At 46.4% G+C, this 14,189-nt stretch overlaps 1 protein-coding gene across 5 annotated transcripts; it reads left to right on the top strand.

Annotated features, from left to right (window-relative positions):
* Positions 1 to 1,019: 1,019 nt before the first annotated feature.
* On the top strand, positions 1,020 to 13,438 carry GPR45 (G protein-coupled receptor 45). Of its 5 annotated transcripts, none has more exons than XM_083610930.1 (2): positions 1,020 to 1,108; positions 11,173 to 13,438. In XM_083610930.1, the coding sequence occupies exon 2, from the start codon at positions 11,407 to 11,409 to the stop codon at positions 12,541 to 12,543; it is 1,137 nt and encodes a 378-aa protein (XP_083467056.1). In that variant the 5' UTR covers positions 1,020 to 1,108; positions 11,173 to 11,406; the 3' UTR covers positions 12,544 to 13,438. The 5 variants fall into 5 exon arrangements, with proteins under 5 accessions (XP_083467056.1, XP_083467058.1, XP_083467059.1 ...); XM_083610932.1 differs by lacking the exon at positions 1,020 to 1,108 and adding an exon at positions 1,376 to 1,541; XM_083610933.1 differs by lacking the exon at positions 1,020 to 1,108 and adding an exon at positions 2,015 to 2,125.
* The last annotated feature ends 751 nt before the right edge of the window (positions 13,439 to 14,189 follow it).

The following is a 14,189-nucleotide window of genomic DNA, read 5'->3' as shown; positions in this document are numbered from 1 at the left end:
ATGCTGACAACTTCTAGGAGCCACAAGAGAGAACTGGGTCCCAGGGTCATCTAGTCCAACCCCCTGCAATGCAGAACTCTCAACTAAAGCATCCATGACAGACAGCCATCCAGCCGTAGTACTTCCAATGAAGCAGAGCCCACCACTTCTTGAGGGAATGCATCCCACTGTGGAACAGTTCTGACTTACTGTAAGAAAGTTCTTCCTGATATTTAGTCGGAATCTCCTTTCTGGTAACTTGAAGCCATTGGTTCAAGTCCGACCCTCCGGAGCTGGAGAAAAGAAGCTTGCTCCATCTTGTTCTTTTGTAAAATAATAATAATAATGATGATGATGATGATGATGTCCGTATAGTTAAAGCTATGGTTTTCCCAGTAGTGATGTATGGAAGTGAGAGCTGGACCATAAAGAAGGCTGATCGCCAAAGAATTGGTGCTTTTGAATTATGGTGCTGGAGGAGACTCTTGAGAGTCCCATGGACTGCAAGAAGATCAAGCCTATCCATTCTGAAGGAAATCAGCCCTGAGTGCTCACTGGAAGGACAGATCCTGAAGCTGAGGCTCCAGTACTTTGGCCACCTCATGAGAAGAGAATACTCCCTGGAGAAGACCCTGATGTTGGGAAAGATGGAGGGCACAAGGAGAAGGGGACGACAGAGGACGAGATGGCTGGACAGTGTTCTCAAAGCTACCAGCATGAGTTTGACCAAACTGCGGGAGGCAGTGGAAGACAGGAGTGCCTGGCGTGCTCTGGTCCATGGGGTCACGAAGAGTCGGACACGACTAAACGACTAAACAACAGCAACAACTAATAATAATAATAATAATAGCCGCTGGGGATGGGAATGGTTAGCGGAAAAAGACGTATCTATTTTTGTTTCCGACAAAGAGCGGGCCCTCGCTTGTCGGTTGTGGACCGCGGGGGAGCGCCTGTAGAGGGGGTGCTTTCCCCTTCACCGTCCTCGGCCGCCTCCGAGCCCTGGAGCCGCTTGGGCGCGGATGGGCGCTCGGCGGGAGCGCAGAGTGCGCGCTGGATGGAGCGCGCCGGGGTCGCAGTCTCGGGGGCGCAGCCTCTCCGCGGCTGCCTGCTTCCTTGCAGCGGAAACGAGGTACGTGGCTCTGATGCGCGCACGCGTTGTCTGGAGGGGCGAGCTACCGGATTTTTATTTTTTTTAAGGGTTTGCGAGGAGTGGAGAAACCTCCTGCTACCTTTTAACTATGCATATTCATCTGGCCTGAATTAAACTCTCGGCAACCGGGGATCATCATGCATAGCAGAAAAAAGAGGGGGGGGGAGCCGTGCATTTCCCGGTACTGCAAGAAACTGAAGCCCGGGCGGGCTGCTTGCATGGCGCTGCCTGCAGTAGCTGTCTAGCGCCAAGGTCCAGCGGTTTGGTCTGTCTGGGAGCTCTGATGGTGCGCTTCGCTATCCTGCCGGTTTTCTTGGCAGCAGCCTGTCTCTCTTGATAGGCATTTTTCCAAATACTCCACCACCACCACCACTAAATCGGGGTGTTGCGCCGATCTCTGCAAAATGCTACGGTAGGCGAGGTGCAGGAGAGGAAGCTGAACGTATTATGTAACTAGCCGGCACTTAGTTTTCTGCCTCATCATCTTTTCTTTTCTCTTTTTAAAATTGCACTTCAGCATGTGCAGCGTAGAAACGAACGGTCAAGGAAACACGGCTTGTATGTAGGGTCCTTATGAAGGGATATGGTCAACAATTTTAATGAGAGCGGGAACTTCGCTAAAATGATTGGCTCAGTTGGAAAGTCAACAGTCCCTTGTGGGGAAACCCTGTTTTTTTATTGCAGTGGTTCCTGTTTTCTCTCCTTCCTTGGAAGTTTTCAAGCAGAGGTTGGATGGCCATCTGTCATGGATGGTTTGGTTGAGATTCCTGCATTGCAGAGGGTTGGACTAGATGACCCTCAGGGTCCCTTGGCAACTCTGCAATTCTATTATTCTGAGTTGGAGAGGCAGAGTCCCCTTCATTCAAGACCATTCCCAGGCCATTCTGCCACAAGGTGGTTGTCCGCAGAAGGGTGACACACCCACCCCGCTGCCCCCTGAAGCATGGCTCAAAAACAGACCCAGTTCACCTCCCGAAGGAATTCCTAATTGAGGAGGTGAGTCAGGGTCACAGAAGGACCTTCCAGACATGCATCACTACTAAATAGAAGGCTATCGCTCCAACGGGTGCTCTCTGCCTTCAGTGTCCGAGGCAGTATTGCTCCTGAATACCACTTTCTGGAAACCACAGAATGGGAGAGTGACTCGTGCTTGAGGGTTTCCCACAGGCATCTGGGTGGTTGCTGTGAGAACAGGATCTTGCACTAGATAAGGCTTCCTCAACCTCGGCCCTCCAGATGTTTGGAGACTACAATTCCCAGCATCCCCGACCACTGGTCCTGCTTGCTAAGGATCATGGGCGTTGTAGGCCAAAAACATCTGGAGGGCCGAGGTTGAGGAAGCCTGCACTAGATAATCGGCCTTCTGGTCCGGTGCCTGGTTTATACCTCACCTGATCCACAATTTCAAAAGATCCTATGCACCTGGGCGTGAACTTGAGCTGTTGACTTTGAAGTAAGTGCATAGAAGATTGTTCAGTACAGTGGTACCTCGGGTTAAGAACTTAATTGGTTCCGGAGGTCTGTTCTTAACCTGAAACTGTTCTTAACCTGAGGTACCACTATAGCTAATAGGGCCTCTCGCTGCCACACGATTTCTGTTCTCATCCTGAAGCAAAATTCTTAACCTGAGGTACTATTTCTGGGTTAGCGGAGTCTGTAACCTGAAGCATCTGTAACCTGAAGCATCTATAACCCGAGGTACCACTGTATGGTGCTAATGGTTGTGTATTGTTGTACCGCATGTTGTCTTCATGGCGGTTTGCCCAAAGGAAGCTATTTGTCTGAGTGGCTCTTACTTCGGGCATCTGATGTACAGCTTCATTGCAGAGCAAATAATTCACCTCTGGTATCTCACAGCCAAATTGCCCTAGAATCATAGAATTGTAGAGTTGGGAGGGACCCCCAAGGGTAATCTAGTCCAACCCCCTTGCAATGCAGGAATCGAAGCTTAAGCATGCATGATGGCAGCAGAGCCCGTTTCTCCTAAATGCAGGTCTCTCCCAATTACCTATGAAACGAGGCCAGGGATCCTTTTATTTTATTATAAATACTATTTCTAAGGAGATAGAACAAAACCTTCGGGCGTCATAAATGTGATGTGCAAAAGGGGGGAACACAACACAGACATAGTAGCTCAGTCAGTGGAGCATGAGACTCAATCTCAGGGTCATGCGTTCAAGCTCACATTGTCAAAATATTCCTGCATTTTAGGGGGTTGGACTTGATGACCGTCGTGGTCCCTTCCAGTTCTTTGATACTGTGAGTCTGATTCTAATACATATGCAATTAGGGAAAGTTTTTTTAAAAAGCTGAAAATTTTGTAACAAAGAAAAATAAGTGACCACACAATACCTTGATTTTTATTATTCTGGACACAGAGATAAAGATCTTTCTGTGTTTTCTCAAATTAGCTTTCCTTAATAGTGCTGTTTGCTGTTAGTAATGCTTCTTGAGCCAAACTGAAGAGGAATAAATTTTGAGAGTGAAAGGAATGTGTAGGTCAGAAGTTCTGAGTCTTCCTAACTTACCCACAGCTTAGAGGCTCGCTCTCTGTTTGATGAGGCACTTTTCCCCCACTGGAGTTCACTTCAAAGGTTGGAGCCTAACCAAGAAGAAAATGATTACTGGGAAATAGACTGTGGAGAGAGGTAGTCCTCAAATGGATGAGGGATTTTTGAGGGGAAATTTACTGAGACCTTTCATGAATGCCACAGGAGTTCTGTGTGGGCGCCAAGTTGGGAACCCCTGGGTTAAGCAGTTACCTCTTTCCCCCTGCCCCCAATAACTGGTACACTCTTTACTGAACACACTTTTCCTCAAGTTTATATAACATTCAGGTTCTTAAATCTCAGGAGAATTGCCTCATCTGCAAAATAATAATAATAATGCAGCAGTTTTTGTCTTTCTGTTTTTGTCTTTCTGTTTATTTCATATTTTAGTGTATCCTGTCTATTTATTGACCAGATTTCCAGAGTTTTGAAACCTTTCCATTTTCAGTGCTCATAACTTTGCTTCTTTTTCCCTTTCTGCCGCCCCAAGTTCCTAATATTTTTACAAAACAGCTGAGCCTCTCTGGGGCAATAACAGATGGAACAGCTGTTTCCTACTCCTGTTTGAAGTGGATCTCTCTAAAACATCTTCCAGCTCGGCGTCATCTCTTAAAATACCTTTAGTTAAAAAACTAAATCCTTGACTTCCTTAGCCTAGTAACCTAGCTGAACCAAGCAGGCTGGCGTTTTAACTCACTGCGCCAATGATTCCACCAAGGTCCTGCACAGTATTTGGGTAAATCTATTCTTCAGACTGGGACGTGGGTGGCGCTGTGGGTTAAACCACAGAGCCTAGGACTTGCCGATCAGAAGGTCGGTGGTTCGAATCCCCGCGACGGGGTGAGCTCCCGTTGTTTGGTCCCTGCTCCTGCCAACCTAGCAGTTCGAAAGCATGTCAAAGTGCAAGTAGATAGATAGGTACTGCTCCAGCGGGAAGGTAAACGGCGTTTCCGTGTGCTGCCCTGGTTCGCCAGAAGCGGCTTAATCATTCTGGCCACATGATCCGGAAGCTGTACGCCAGCTCCCTCGGCCAGTAGAGCGAGATGAGCGCCGCAACCCTAGAGTCAGCCACGACTGGACCTAATGGTCAGGGGTCCCTTTACCTTTACCTTTATTCTTCAGACTTAAGCCAGTTTAAGAGTTGTTCTTTCTCCTTTTTTTTAAAATAATTTTTATTAACTGGCCAATCCCATCAAATTAAATCACATCACATAGATTCCAAATTACAAAGCCAAATTTTTAAATTTTGTTGGGGGAACCCATACTTCAAGATCCAAAGGGGGATTCAGATCATCTTCTTATTACTGCGTTAATGTCCAAATCAGTCCCAATCAGTCCAAACAAAATTCATAATTCTATTCAGTCTTATCTTGGTGTTTCCACATCATATCTTATTCATATAATTTCTATTTTTCCTTTACGATCTCTTCTGTTAGTCTCCTTAAGCTGATAAGCAAAATAATAATCCTGTGTGGATTTCCCGTTCCTCCACTAAGTCCAGATGGTTTCCATATATCTCCTTCGTAGATAACATCGCTCTTTCCATCATAAATTTGGCATTTTTCGCTCTTGAGTCCCACCGAGACGTTTGTAAACAACTCTATTTCTCTCTTTCTCCTCCCAGACCCAAGAGCTCCAACAATACCTCCCAAAATGGCGACGGCATTTTTAACTGCGTCATTCCAAAACTCTTAGCTTTCCAGCTTCATCTTGAAACATTGCTTTGGTTCGAAAGTTTATCTCCACACAGCCTTAAATCCACAGCTTAAGTCCTTAGTTCCTGACTCATTTGGGGAGGGGATTCTTGTTAAATCACATAATGAAAGGCAGGTTCCCCCCCCCTCAAGTCATACCGTATCTTGACGTATCTTCTCATATTTTATTTTATTCTTGTCTTGTTATCAGAGATTTCTTCAGTCAGCAGTCTTTACTCCCCTTTTTCCTTGAAGCATGTGCAATTTATCTCGTCCAAATTGTTTCTTTTGAAGATGCTTGCAACTAGCAGCGCGAATCAGGGACGGCGTCGAGGAGTGCCGAAATCCCACAGGAGGGCTTTGTGCCTAGTGCCCCCACCCCCACAATTTCGGGGGTGGTATAGGGCACAGCAGGCAAGGGCCGTCCCCCCCACCATCCTGGGGGGGTTAAGGAGGCTAATTACCCCCATCATAGCCTCCAAATTACCTCGTGTGGGTCGGAGAGATGTTATTGTCAGCCATCTTCCGATGCGCCACCTAGTGGCCCCCAAGAGTTGTTCTTTCTCCTAAAGATTCCTGGGAACTGTCATTGCAGGGTGTGGTGCAGTTCTGGCCTGCCCACAGCCTTTCTCTCCAAAAACCTACAGTTCAGTCAGCTTCTGTTTCCTAAGGATGGGCAGACCATGTAGTCCAATGCACCAGCTTAGCATCTCTCAGGGAAGCCTTGCAAATCTGGCACTAGTTATCACCATGGCAGCCCACCTCCTCCACAACTTTACAAAAATGGCCCTTTCCTGAAGTACATCTCAATCACCAGCATGCTCTAGTTATCTCCCGCTTGGACTACTGCAATGCGCTCTACGTGGGGCTACCTTTGAAAGTGACCCGGAAACTGCAACTAATCCAGAATGCGGCAGCTAGACTGGTGACTGGGAGCGGTTGCTGGGACCATATAATACCCGTCTTGAAAGACCTACATTGGCTCCCAGTATGTTTCCAAGCACAATTCAAAGTGTTGGCGCTGACCTTTAAAGCCCTAAATGGCCTCGGCCCAGTATACCTGAGAGAGCGTCTCCATCCCCGTCGTTCAGCCCAGACACTGAGGTCCAGCTCTGAGGGCCTTCTGGCAGTTCCCTCCCTGCAAGAAGTGAGGTTACAGGGAACCAGGCAGAGGGCCTTCTCGGCAGTGGCACCCGCCCTGTGGAACACCCTCCTGTCAGATGTCAAGAAAATAAACGACTGTCCGACTTTTAGAAGACATCTGAAGGCAGCCCTGTTTAGGGAAGTTTTTAATGTTTGATGTTTTATTCTGTTTTTAATCTGTTGTGAGCCATCCAGAGTAGCTGGGGAAACCCAGCCAGATGGGCGGGGTAGAAATAAATTATTAATTATTATTATTATTATTTTATCACTGGAAGCTGCTTGGGCACAAAGGGGCACACACCCTCATCTTGCAACTGACACCAGAAGCTTCTCAATTTCAGACGAGACCATTAAGAGTAAATTTTCCTATGCTAACTTTTGCCCAGTGTAGGCTCAGATGTGTCAGGAGCTCATCCTACACTCGAATAATAACAATAATGCAAGAATGTTGGACAGATGGGTAGGGTGTAAATAATAAAATTATGATTATTATTACAGTGGTACCTCGGGTTACAGACACTTCAGGTTACAGATGCTTCAGGTTACAGACTCTGCTAATCCAGAAATAGTACCTCGGGTTAAGAACTTTGCTTCAGGATGAGAACAGAAATTGTGTGGCGGCAGCGGGAGGCCCCATTAGCTAAAGTGGTACCTCAGGTTAAGAACAGTTTCAGGTTAAGAACGGACCTCCAGAACGAATTAAGTTCTTAACCCGAGGTACCACTGTATTATTATTATGCAAGAACATAGGGCAGATTCATTCCTACTGAGCTATAATTGATTGCACATTGAACACTGCAGGTAAGCTTCTCATTGAGGGAAGCCACCCACTTAAATAAGCCAAGATTGTGAGACCCACCCTTGCCTGGCTGGTCCTTGTTTCTGGAAGTGTTCTGGTCTCATCCAGCCCAGTCGCACTTCTACTTTAGGGTGCTTCCCACCCCCCCCCCGGGCTTTGTTTTCTAATTCCTCCCCAAGTTGTCAGTTTGCTTCAAATATGCGCTATTCTCCCTTGGTTACGATGGATCGCTCGCTAATTTACCACCGAGGTCGTGTCTCCTTTTCAAGTGAGGGATTGCCATGGTGACACCTAGACGGATATGAATGCTGTTTCCTTGCCTGAAGAGATCCGAGTCAACCGGCTAATGGAGCCCCGCTGAAGCCTTGCGTGGGGGGGAATGGCATGCACAGCTCTGTGCCATTCACAAAGAGCTTCCTTGCTGCGACAGTTCATTGATCAGAGATAGCCCTTATCGCAAGGTTCAAGTTGGAAGTCTTGCTTTTGTCCAATATTTAACAAAGCACATTTATTTAAAGACCAATGTTTCATTTCAACAGGAAGCATTTGGAACTGTCGGGTTAAGTGGCTCATTTAAATATTGCCCTGTCGTTTCAATTTCTTTTTTTCTTTTTTAAAATGGGGTAATTTTTCACTACCAGTCCTGACAGGCAACGGGTTACAATGACAACAGATCAGGGGGTAGGTTGTTCCACGACATCCTTTTTGAAACTTCTTTCTCAATAATAATAATAATAATAAATAATAATAATAATAATAATAATAATTATTATTATTTCAGAACAAACTCAGGGAAATATTTAATGGGGGGGGGAACCAATGTATCATTTGTTGGGAATAAATTAAAGCAAACTTCTGGAAGAACAAATCAGATGGTGGGGTATAACGATGATGATGTGAACAGGCTTTACAGTGGTACCTCAGGTTAAGTACTTAATTCGTTCCGGAGGTCCGTTCTTAACCTGAAACTGTTCTTGACCTGAAGCACCACTTTAGCTAATGGGGCCTGCTGCTGCTGCTGCGCCACCGGAGCACGATTTCTGTTCTCATTCAGAAGCAAAGTTCTTAATCTGAGGTACTATTTTTGGGTTAGTGGAGTCTGTAACCTGAAGCGTATGTAACCTGAAGCGTATGTAACCTGAGGTACCACTATATTTTATATTTATTTCACAACAACTTTAGATTGTGGGTCCAGATCCAAGAGTTAATGTTCTGATACCTCAGGAGGTTGGCGGTGGGGAGTTAAACCAAAAACCTTGATATTTCAGATGGTGAACTGCTAGCCTGCAGGCCGGATGTAGCTCATTGCATCTTTGGGTCAGGCTTCTAACTCCACAGCTGCACCCAGCCACTGCGCATGGTTGCTGTATGAGGCAAATTTTACGAGGCTGACAGCACATGGAGGGGAGAGTGAACACTGAACAAGAACTGCAGGAACCAGACTCAGCGGTTGTTCTGAAGGGCTAGCTCAACATTCCTCAAATCTGCCTGTGGATGAAGGCAAGAATCAGTTGACCCCTGATTATTTTGCTGAATCAGGAGCTGGGCACCTCTGCCCTCCAGCGGTTGCTGAACTGCGGCAGCTATCAGCCCTCAAAAGTGTGGCCAGTGGCTAGGGATGATGGGAGTTGTGGTTCAGCAACCTCTGGAGGACCAAAGGTCCCTCACTCCTGGGTGGAATCAACCCACCTGAGCAAACCCAAATCTGCAGGTGAATGCACTGACCCCCCCCCCTGCGGTGTTGGAAGCCAGGGGCTACATATGAGTTGCATTTGTGTGTGTGTGTTAACTTCTTAATCGTAGCAGAGCAATATGGGGGGGCGGGGACAAGGGATTTGGAGCAAACACACTTTAAGGCAGCCTAGGACCCTACAAGAGAACTTACTCATGCCTAGGAGACAACGGGAGGTGCTTGTTTGCTGCTTGTGGAGAGAACATTGTGCAGAAAAAGAACATCTTGTTATTGCTGAGCTGATGGTTCTGCAGAAGGGAACACTGCTGTTCCAAGGCACTTTTTCCTCCTTTTGTTACTTCCGATTTCTGATGTTCCGAATTGCATTACTGAATGGACTGCATTACTTGAGCGGCCGCAATACAATTATGTGTATAAGTGTTTCAGTTGGTTTGTATTTATTGACAGGCAGGTCGCCGTGTTGGTCTGCCGTAGTTGAAACAAAATGAAAAAATTCCTTCCAGTAGCACCTTAGAGACCAACTAAGTTTGTTATTGGTATGAGCTTTCGTGTGCATGAACACTTCTTCAGATACCTGATGCATGCACACGAAAGCTCATACCAATAACAAATTTAGTTGGTCTCTAAGGTGCTACTATGGGACGTTGGTGGCGCTGTGGGTTAAACCACAGAGCCTAGGACTTGCTGATCAGAAGGTCAGCGGTTCGAATCCCCGCGACGGGGTGAGTTCCCGTTGCTCGGTCCCTGCTCCTGCCAACCTAGCAGTTCGAAAGCACATCAAAGTGCAAGTAGATAAATAGGTACCACTCCGGCGGGAAGGTAAACGGCGTTTCCGTGCGCTGCTCTGGTTCGCCAGAAGCGGCTTAGTGATGCTGGCCACATGACCCGGAAGCTGTACGCCAGCTCCCTCGGCCAATAAAGCGAGATGAAAGCCGCAACCCCAGAGTAGGCCACGACAACCTAATGGTCAGGGGTCCTTAAGGTGCTACTGGAAGGAATTTTTTTATTTTGTATTTATTTGTCACACCTAGGGCAGCCATATGTGCATGTTTAATTCCTGTGCCTGCTGTGTTCACATACAGAGAAAGGGAGAAGGAAATCCATTCTCTACAACAGGAGTGAGGAACTTGTGGCTCCCCTAGGTTGTTGAACTCCCATTGGACCCAGCCAGAATGGCCAAGGGTCAGGAATAAAGGAAGTTGTACTCCAGCAAAGAACTGGATGGTCACAGGCCACCAGCCCCTGCTCTACATGAAAGAGAGCAAAACATGCTCCCTTCTTCATCTTAGGTTGCTCCATGCTGCTATTTTAAGCATATATTTTTTCGCAGGCTAATTCCTGTATCAGAGATAGTCCTGTCCCAGCAAGTGGATTGGCTTCTGAATACAGAGCAGGATCAGCAGTTAGAGCAGCATTCAGGCCTCGGGTACAGAATGTGTTCGCTGTAGCCGTCAGCAGCCATGAAACCTGATCCCGCAGTAATGAAACTAATATAATTGGCACACTGTGGAGGTAATCATAAGGTGCCAATATTTTTCAGATAACGCTGAACCATGTTACAACTCGGAAGCTTGCTTTTGCTTAATGTTTGTCCATGCAATTTTGATTTGAATATTTCAATAAGATCATTTAGAAATACTATAAACAAAAAGGTTTTAAGGTTCGTGCCGGAAGGAAGCTATTAAATGGCCAGGCAACCAGTTTCCAAGGTTTTCCCAGTCACTGAATAAGTGGGCTTACCAAAGTAATAGATCTAAATATAAGTTTAATATAGAAGTTAGCTGTTGTAAACCAAGAAGTGGCACTTTGTTGTATGATACAGTGGAACCTCGGGTTACATACGCTTCAGGTTACAGACTCCATTAACCCAGAAATATTACCTCGGGTTAAGAACTTTGCTTCTGAATGAGAACAGAAATCGTGCTCCGGCGGCACGGCGGCAGCAAGAGGCCCCATTAGCTAAAGTGGTGCTTCAGGTTAAGAACAGTTTCAGGTTAAGAACGGACCTCTGGAACGAATTAAGTACTTAATCCGAGGTACCACTGTACTGAGTATTCAGTACCTTGCCCATACTTTTTCAATGGAAAGGAAACCATCAATGTAGACATATTACTAAAAAACCAATAGATGAGTCACCACCATATTTCTTTTCTCTGATTTTCCAGAGCCACATCTCTCTGAAGATACGCATTTGATAATGGCCACGCTTCTATTTGGGAGTTGCAGAAGCCCGTGCTTCTCTAAAATTGCTGCAATCTGCTTTGTCAACGCTTGCTGAAGAAACATTTTTTCAGACAGACTCAGCCACAGACTAACACCTGCTTTGAGTTTGTATGGCCGATAAGATGGGAAAATGGCAGCCGCCATTGAGTTAGCAGGAAGAGGGTTTTGCATCTTGGATGCCGGTGTTTTGCACTGTGATGGCATGCAACCAGACTCCTGCAGACTTCGTTGTTGCTCTGAATGTAAGCACCTGGCTCACAGACCCAAGTTACACAGTGCTCCCAACCCCGCTCAGGATACTGTTGGCCATTATCATGCTATTCATGATTGCTGTTGGATTTCTGGGCAATGCTGTTGTCTGCCTGATCGTCTACCAGAAACCAGCCATGCGTTCGGCGATCAACCTGCTTTTAGCTACCTTGGCTTTCTCGGATATCATGCTGTCGTTGTTCTGCATGCCCTTCACCGCCGTCACTATTCTGACGGTGAGCTGGAACTTCGGGGCTCGCTTCTGCCGAATATCTGCCATGCTGTACTGGTTCTTCGTCTTGGAAGGCGTCTCGATACTCTTGATCATTAGCGTCGACCGATTCCTCATCATCGTCCAGCGCCAAGACAAACTCAACCCCCAGCGCGCCAAAGTCATGATTACTGTTTCTTGGGCCTTTTCCTTCTGCATCTCTTTCCCTTCAGTGGTTGGGTGGATGTTCGTAGAAGTCCCCAGCCGCGCTCCCCAGTGTGTCCTGGGCTACACAGAATGCCCTGCAGACCGAGCCTACGCCGTGATGCTCCTTGTGACTGCTTTCTTCGTCCCGTTCAGCATCATGCTGTACTCTTACCTCTGCATCCTGAACACTGTCCGCCGCAACACCGTCAGAATCCACAACCATGCCGAGAGTGTCTGCTTGAGTCAGGTGAGCAAACTAGGCCTCACCGGGCTGCAGAAGCCTCACCAGATGAACGTCGACATGAGTTTCAAGACCAGGGCCTTCACGACTATCCTCATCCTTTTCGTCGGCTTCTCTCTGTGCTGGCTTCCGCACACGGTGTTTAGCCTGATGTCTGTGTTTAGCAGAAATTTCTACTACAGCCCTTCTTTCTACATCACCAGTACCTGTGTGTTGTGGCTGAGTTACCTCAAATCCGTATTCAACCCTGTCATCTATTGTTGGAGGATCAAGAAGTTCCGCGAGGCCTGTCTGGAGTTCATGCCAAAAACATTCAAGATCTTCCCCAAAGTGCCTGGACGAACGAAAAGGAGAATAAGGCCAAGCACAATATATGTCTGTAGCGAGCACCAATCCGCAGTTTAGGAACCGTAAAAAGAAAAAATACTGAGCAGCTTGTATCTTCCGTCACTGCCCTCACAGCACCATGCTGCTTTCTTTAATGTGTTGATTGTAACCCAGAAAACTTAGGGCGTTTTGTTCTTGTTATCCATTAAATTGAAGCACTTCCCACACTAGTCTCATTGTCAGGTTAAACAAGTGTTGTGGTCTTACCAAATACACTGCCAAATAAAATATACTGCCTGTATTTTCTTCTATTTTCTTCTGCTTAGGAAAAAGCATCACCAACAGCCAAGCGCACACGGTGAAATAATCGGTATCGGATTTTAGCTCCATGACTCCCCATTATGTTATTTAGGTTTGTCCTGCGAAGAGCAACATGCGGCAACAAATCGGCAGTGTGAAGCCCGACAAAACACAATGAGGCAGAAATCTTCCCTTATGTTTTATCTATCTTTTTGCACAATCTAGCAAAAGTGGGTTGTGATTTAAAACATTTAATTTCATGGAAGAGCCCAGGTTATGTATGTGCTGTTAAATGCAAGATCGCATTTTGTTCTTTCTAGGTTTATTCTCTTAAAAATAACAGTATGAGAGAGAGAGAGAGATCAGTTTTGGGACCACGGAGGCTGCGGGAGATGAGCCCAACTCCTTGGCTGCAATACTGATGAAGGACCACCACCCACCATCAGTTTTGTGAACAAAGTTTCCACTGGAGAGAGGACCTCTCAGGAATGGCACCCCCGTTGTGGAATACCCTTACGTAAGAGGCTCATCTGGCACCTTTGGGTGCCAGGAGGATGTTTAATTCTCTTACACCCTTTGTGATTTTAACATCTCAGCTATAATCCACTGTTTTATGTCATGTATTTTGTTTATGATGTGAAAACTAGTTCTCCAATATATAATTTTTGGCTGCGATTGTTTCTGTATTTATTTATTAATGTTTTAAATGGTCTTTTTATAGTTTCCTGCTTGTTTGCTGGTCGTAGATTATTAGGCAGCCACACAAATGCCATGATAAATAATGCCACACCTAGTCTGACCCTTAAGTCTACAGCTCATCCCTAGCTGGCAGGACCAGTGGTCAGCGATGGTGGGAATTAAAGTCCAAAAGCAGCTGGAGACCCAGGTTTGGGAAACCCTGCTTTAAACAATCCGTTCTATTCAGTCACTAGCTAAGCACACAAGTTGACCGGGCCTTCTGGGAGGAGAAACCTCTTGAAACATTCATGGTGCACCGATGCAACTCTGCAGCCACTCTGCCCATTTTCGTTCCAAGGACTTTTGCCTCAGGTGCAAAGTACAAAAGCCTGTGTCAGGTGTGGGGGACCTTTGACCCTCCTGATACTGCTGAACTGCTCCCCCTGCCCACCATCAGCCCCAGAGAGCAGGGGACGAAGGGAGTTGTTCATCTGCATCACACCTGCATTATAAGGTGCAGAATAGCAACCAAAGCTTACTTTGGGTTTTCTGGAGGAATAGCACAGCCTCCCCAAAATAAATGTAAAGGTTTCACTCAAAGAGGCAGCACTGCTTTTCCAATCTTTTAAACTGAATAAAGTGGTACCTCGGGTTACATACGCTTCAGGTTACAGACTCCGCTAACCCAGAAATAGTACCTCAGGTTAAGAACTTTGCTTCAGGTTGAGAACAGAAATCGTGCTCCG

This window comes from Podarcis filfolensis (assembly GCF_964270895.1).
Source record: "Podarcis filfolensis genome assembly, chromosome: 4".
Taxonomy (NCBI): Eukaryota; Metazoa; Chordata; class Lepidosauria; order Squamata; family Lacertidae; genus Podarcis; species Podarcis filfolensis.
This window is presented reverse-complemented; position numbering and strand designations above follow the sequence as displayed.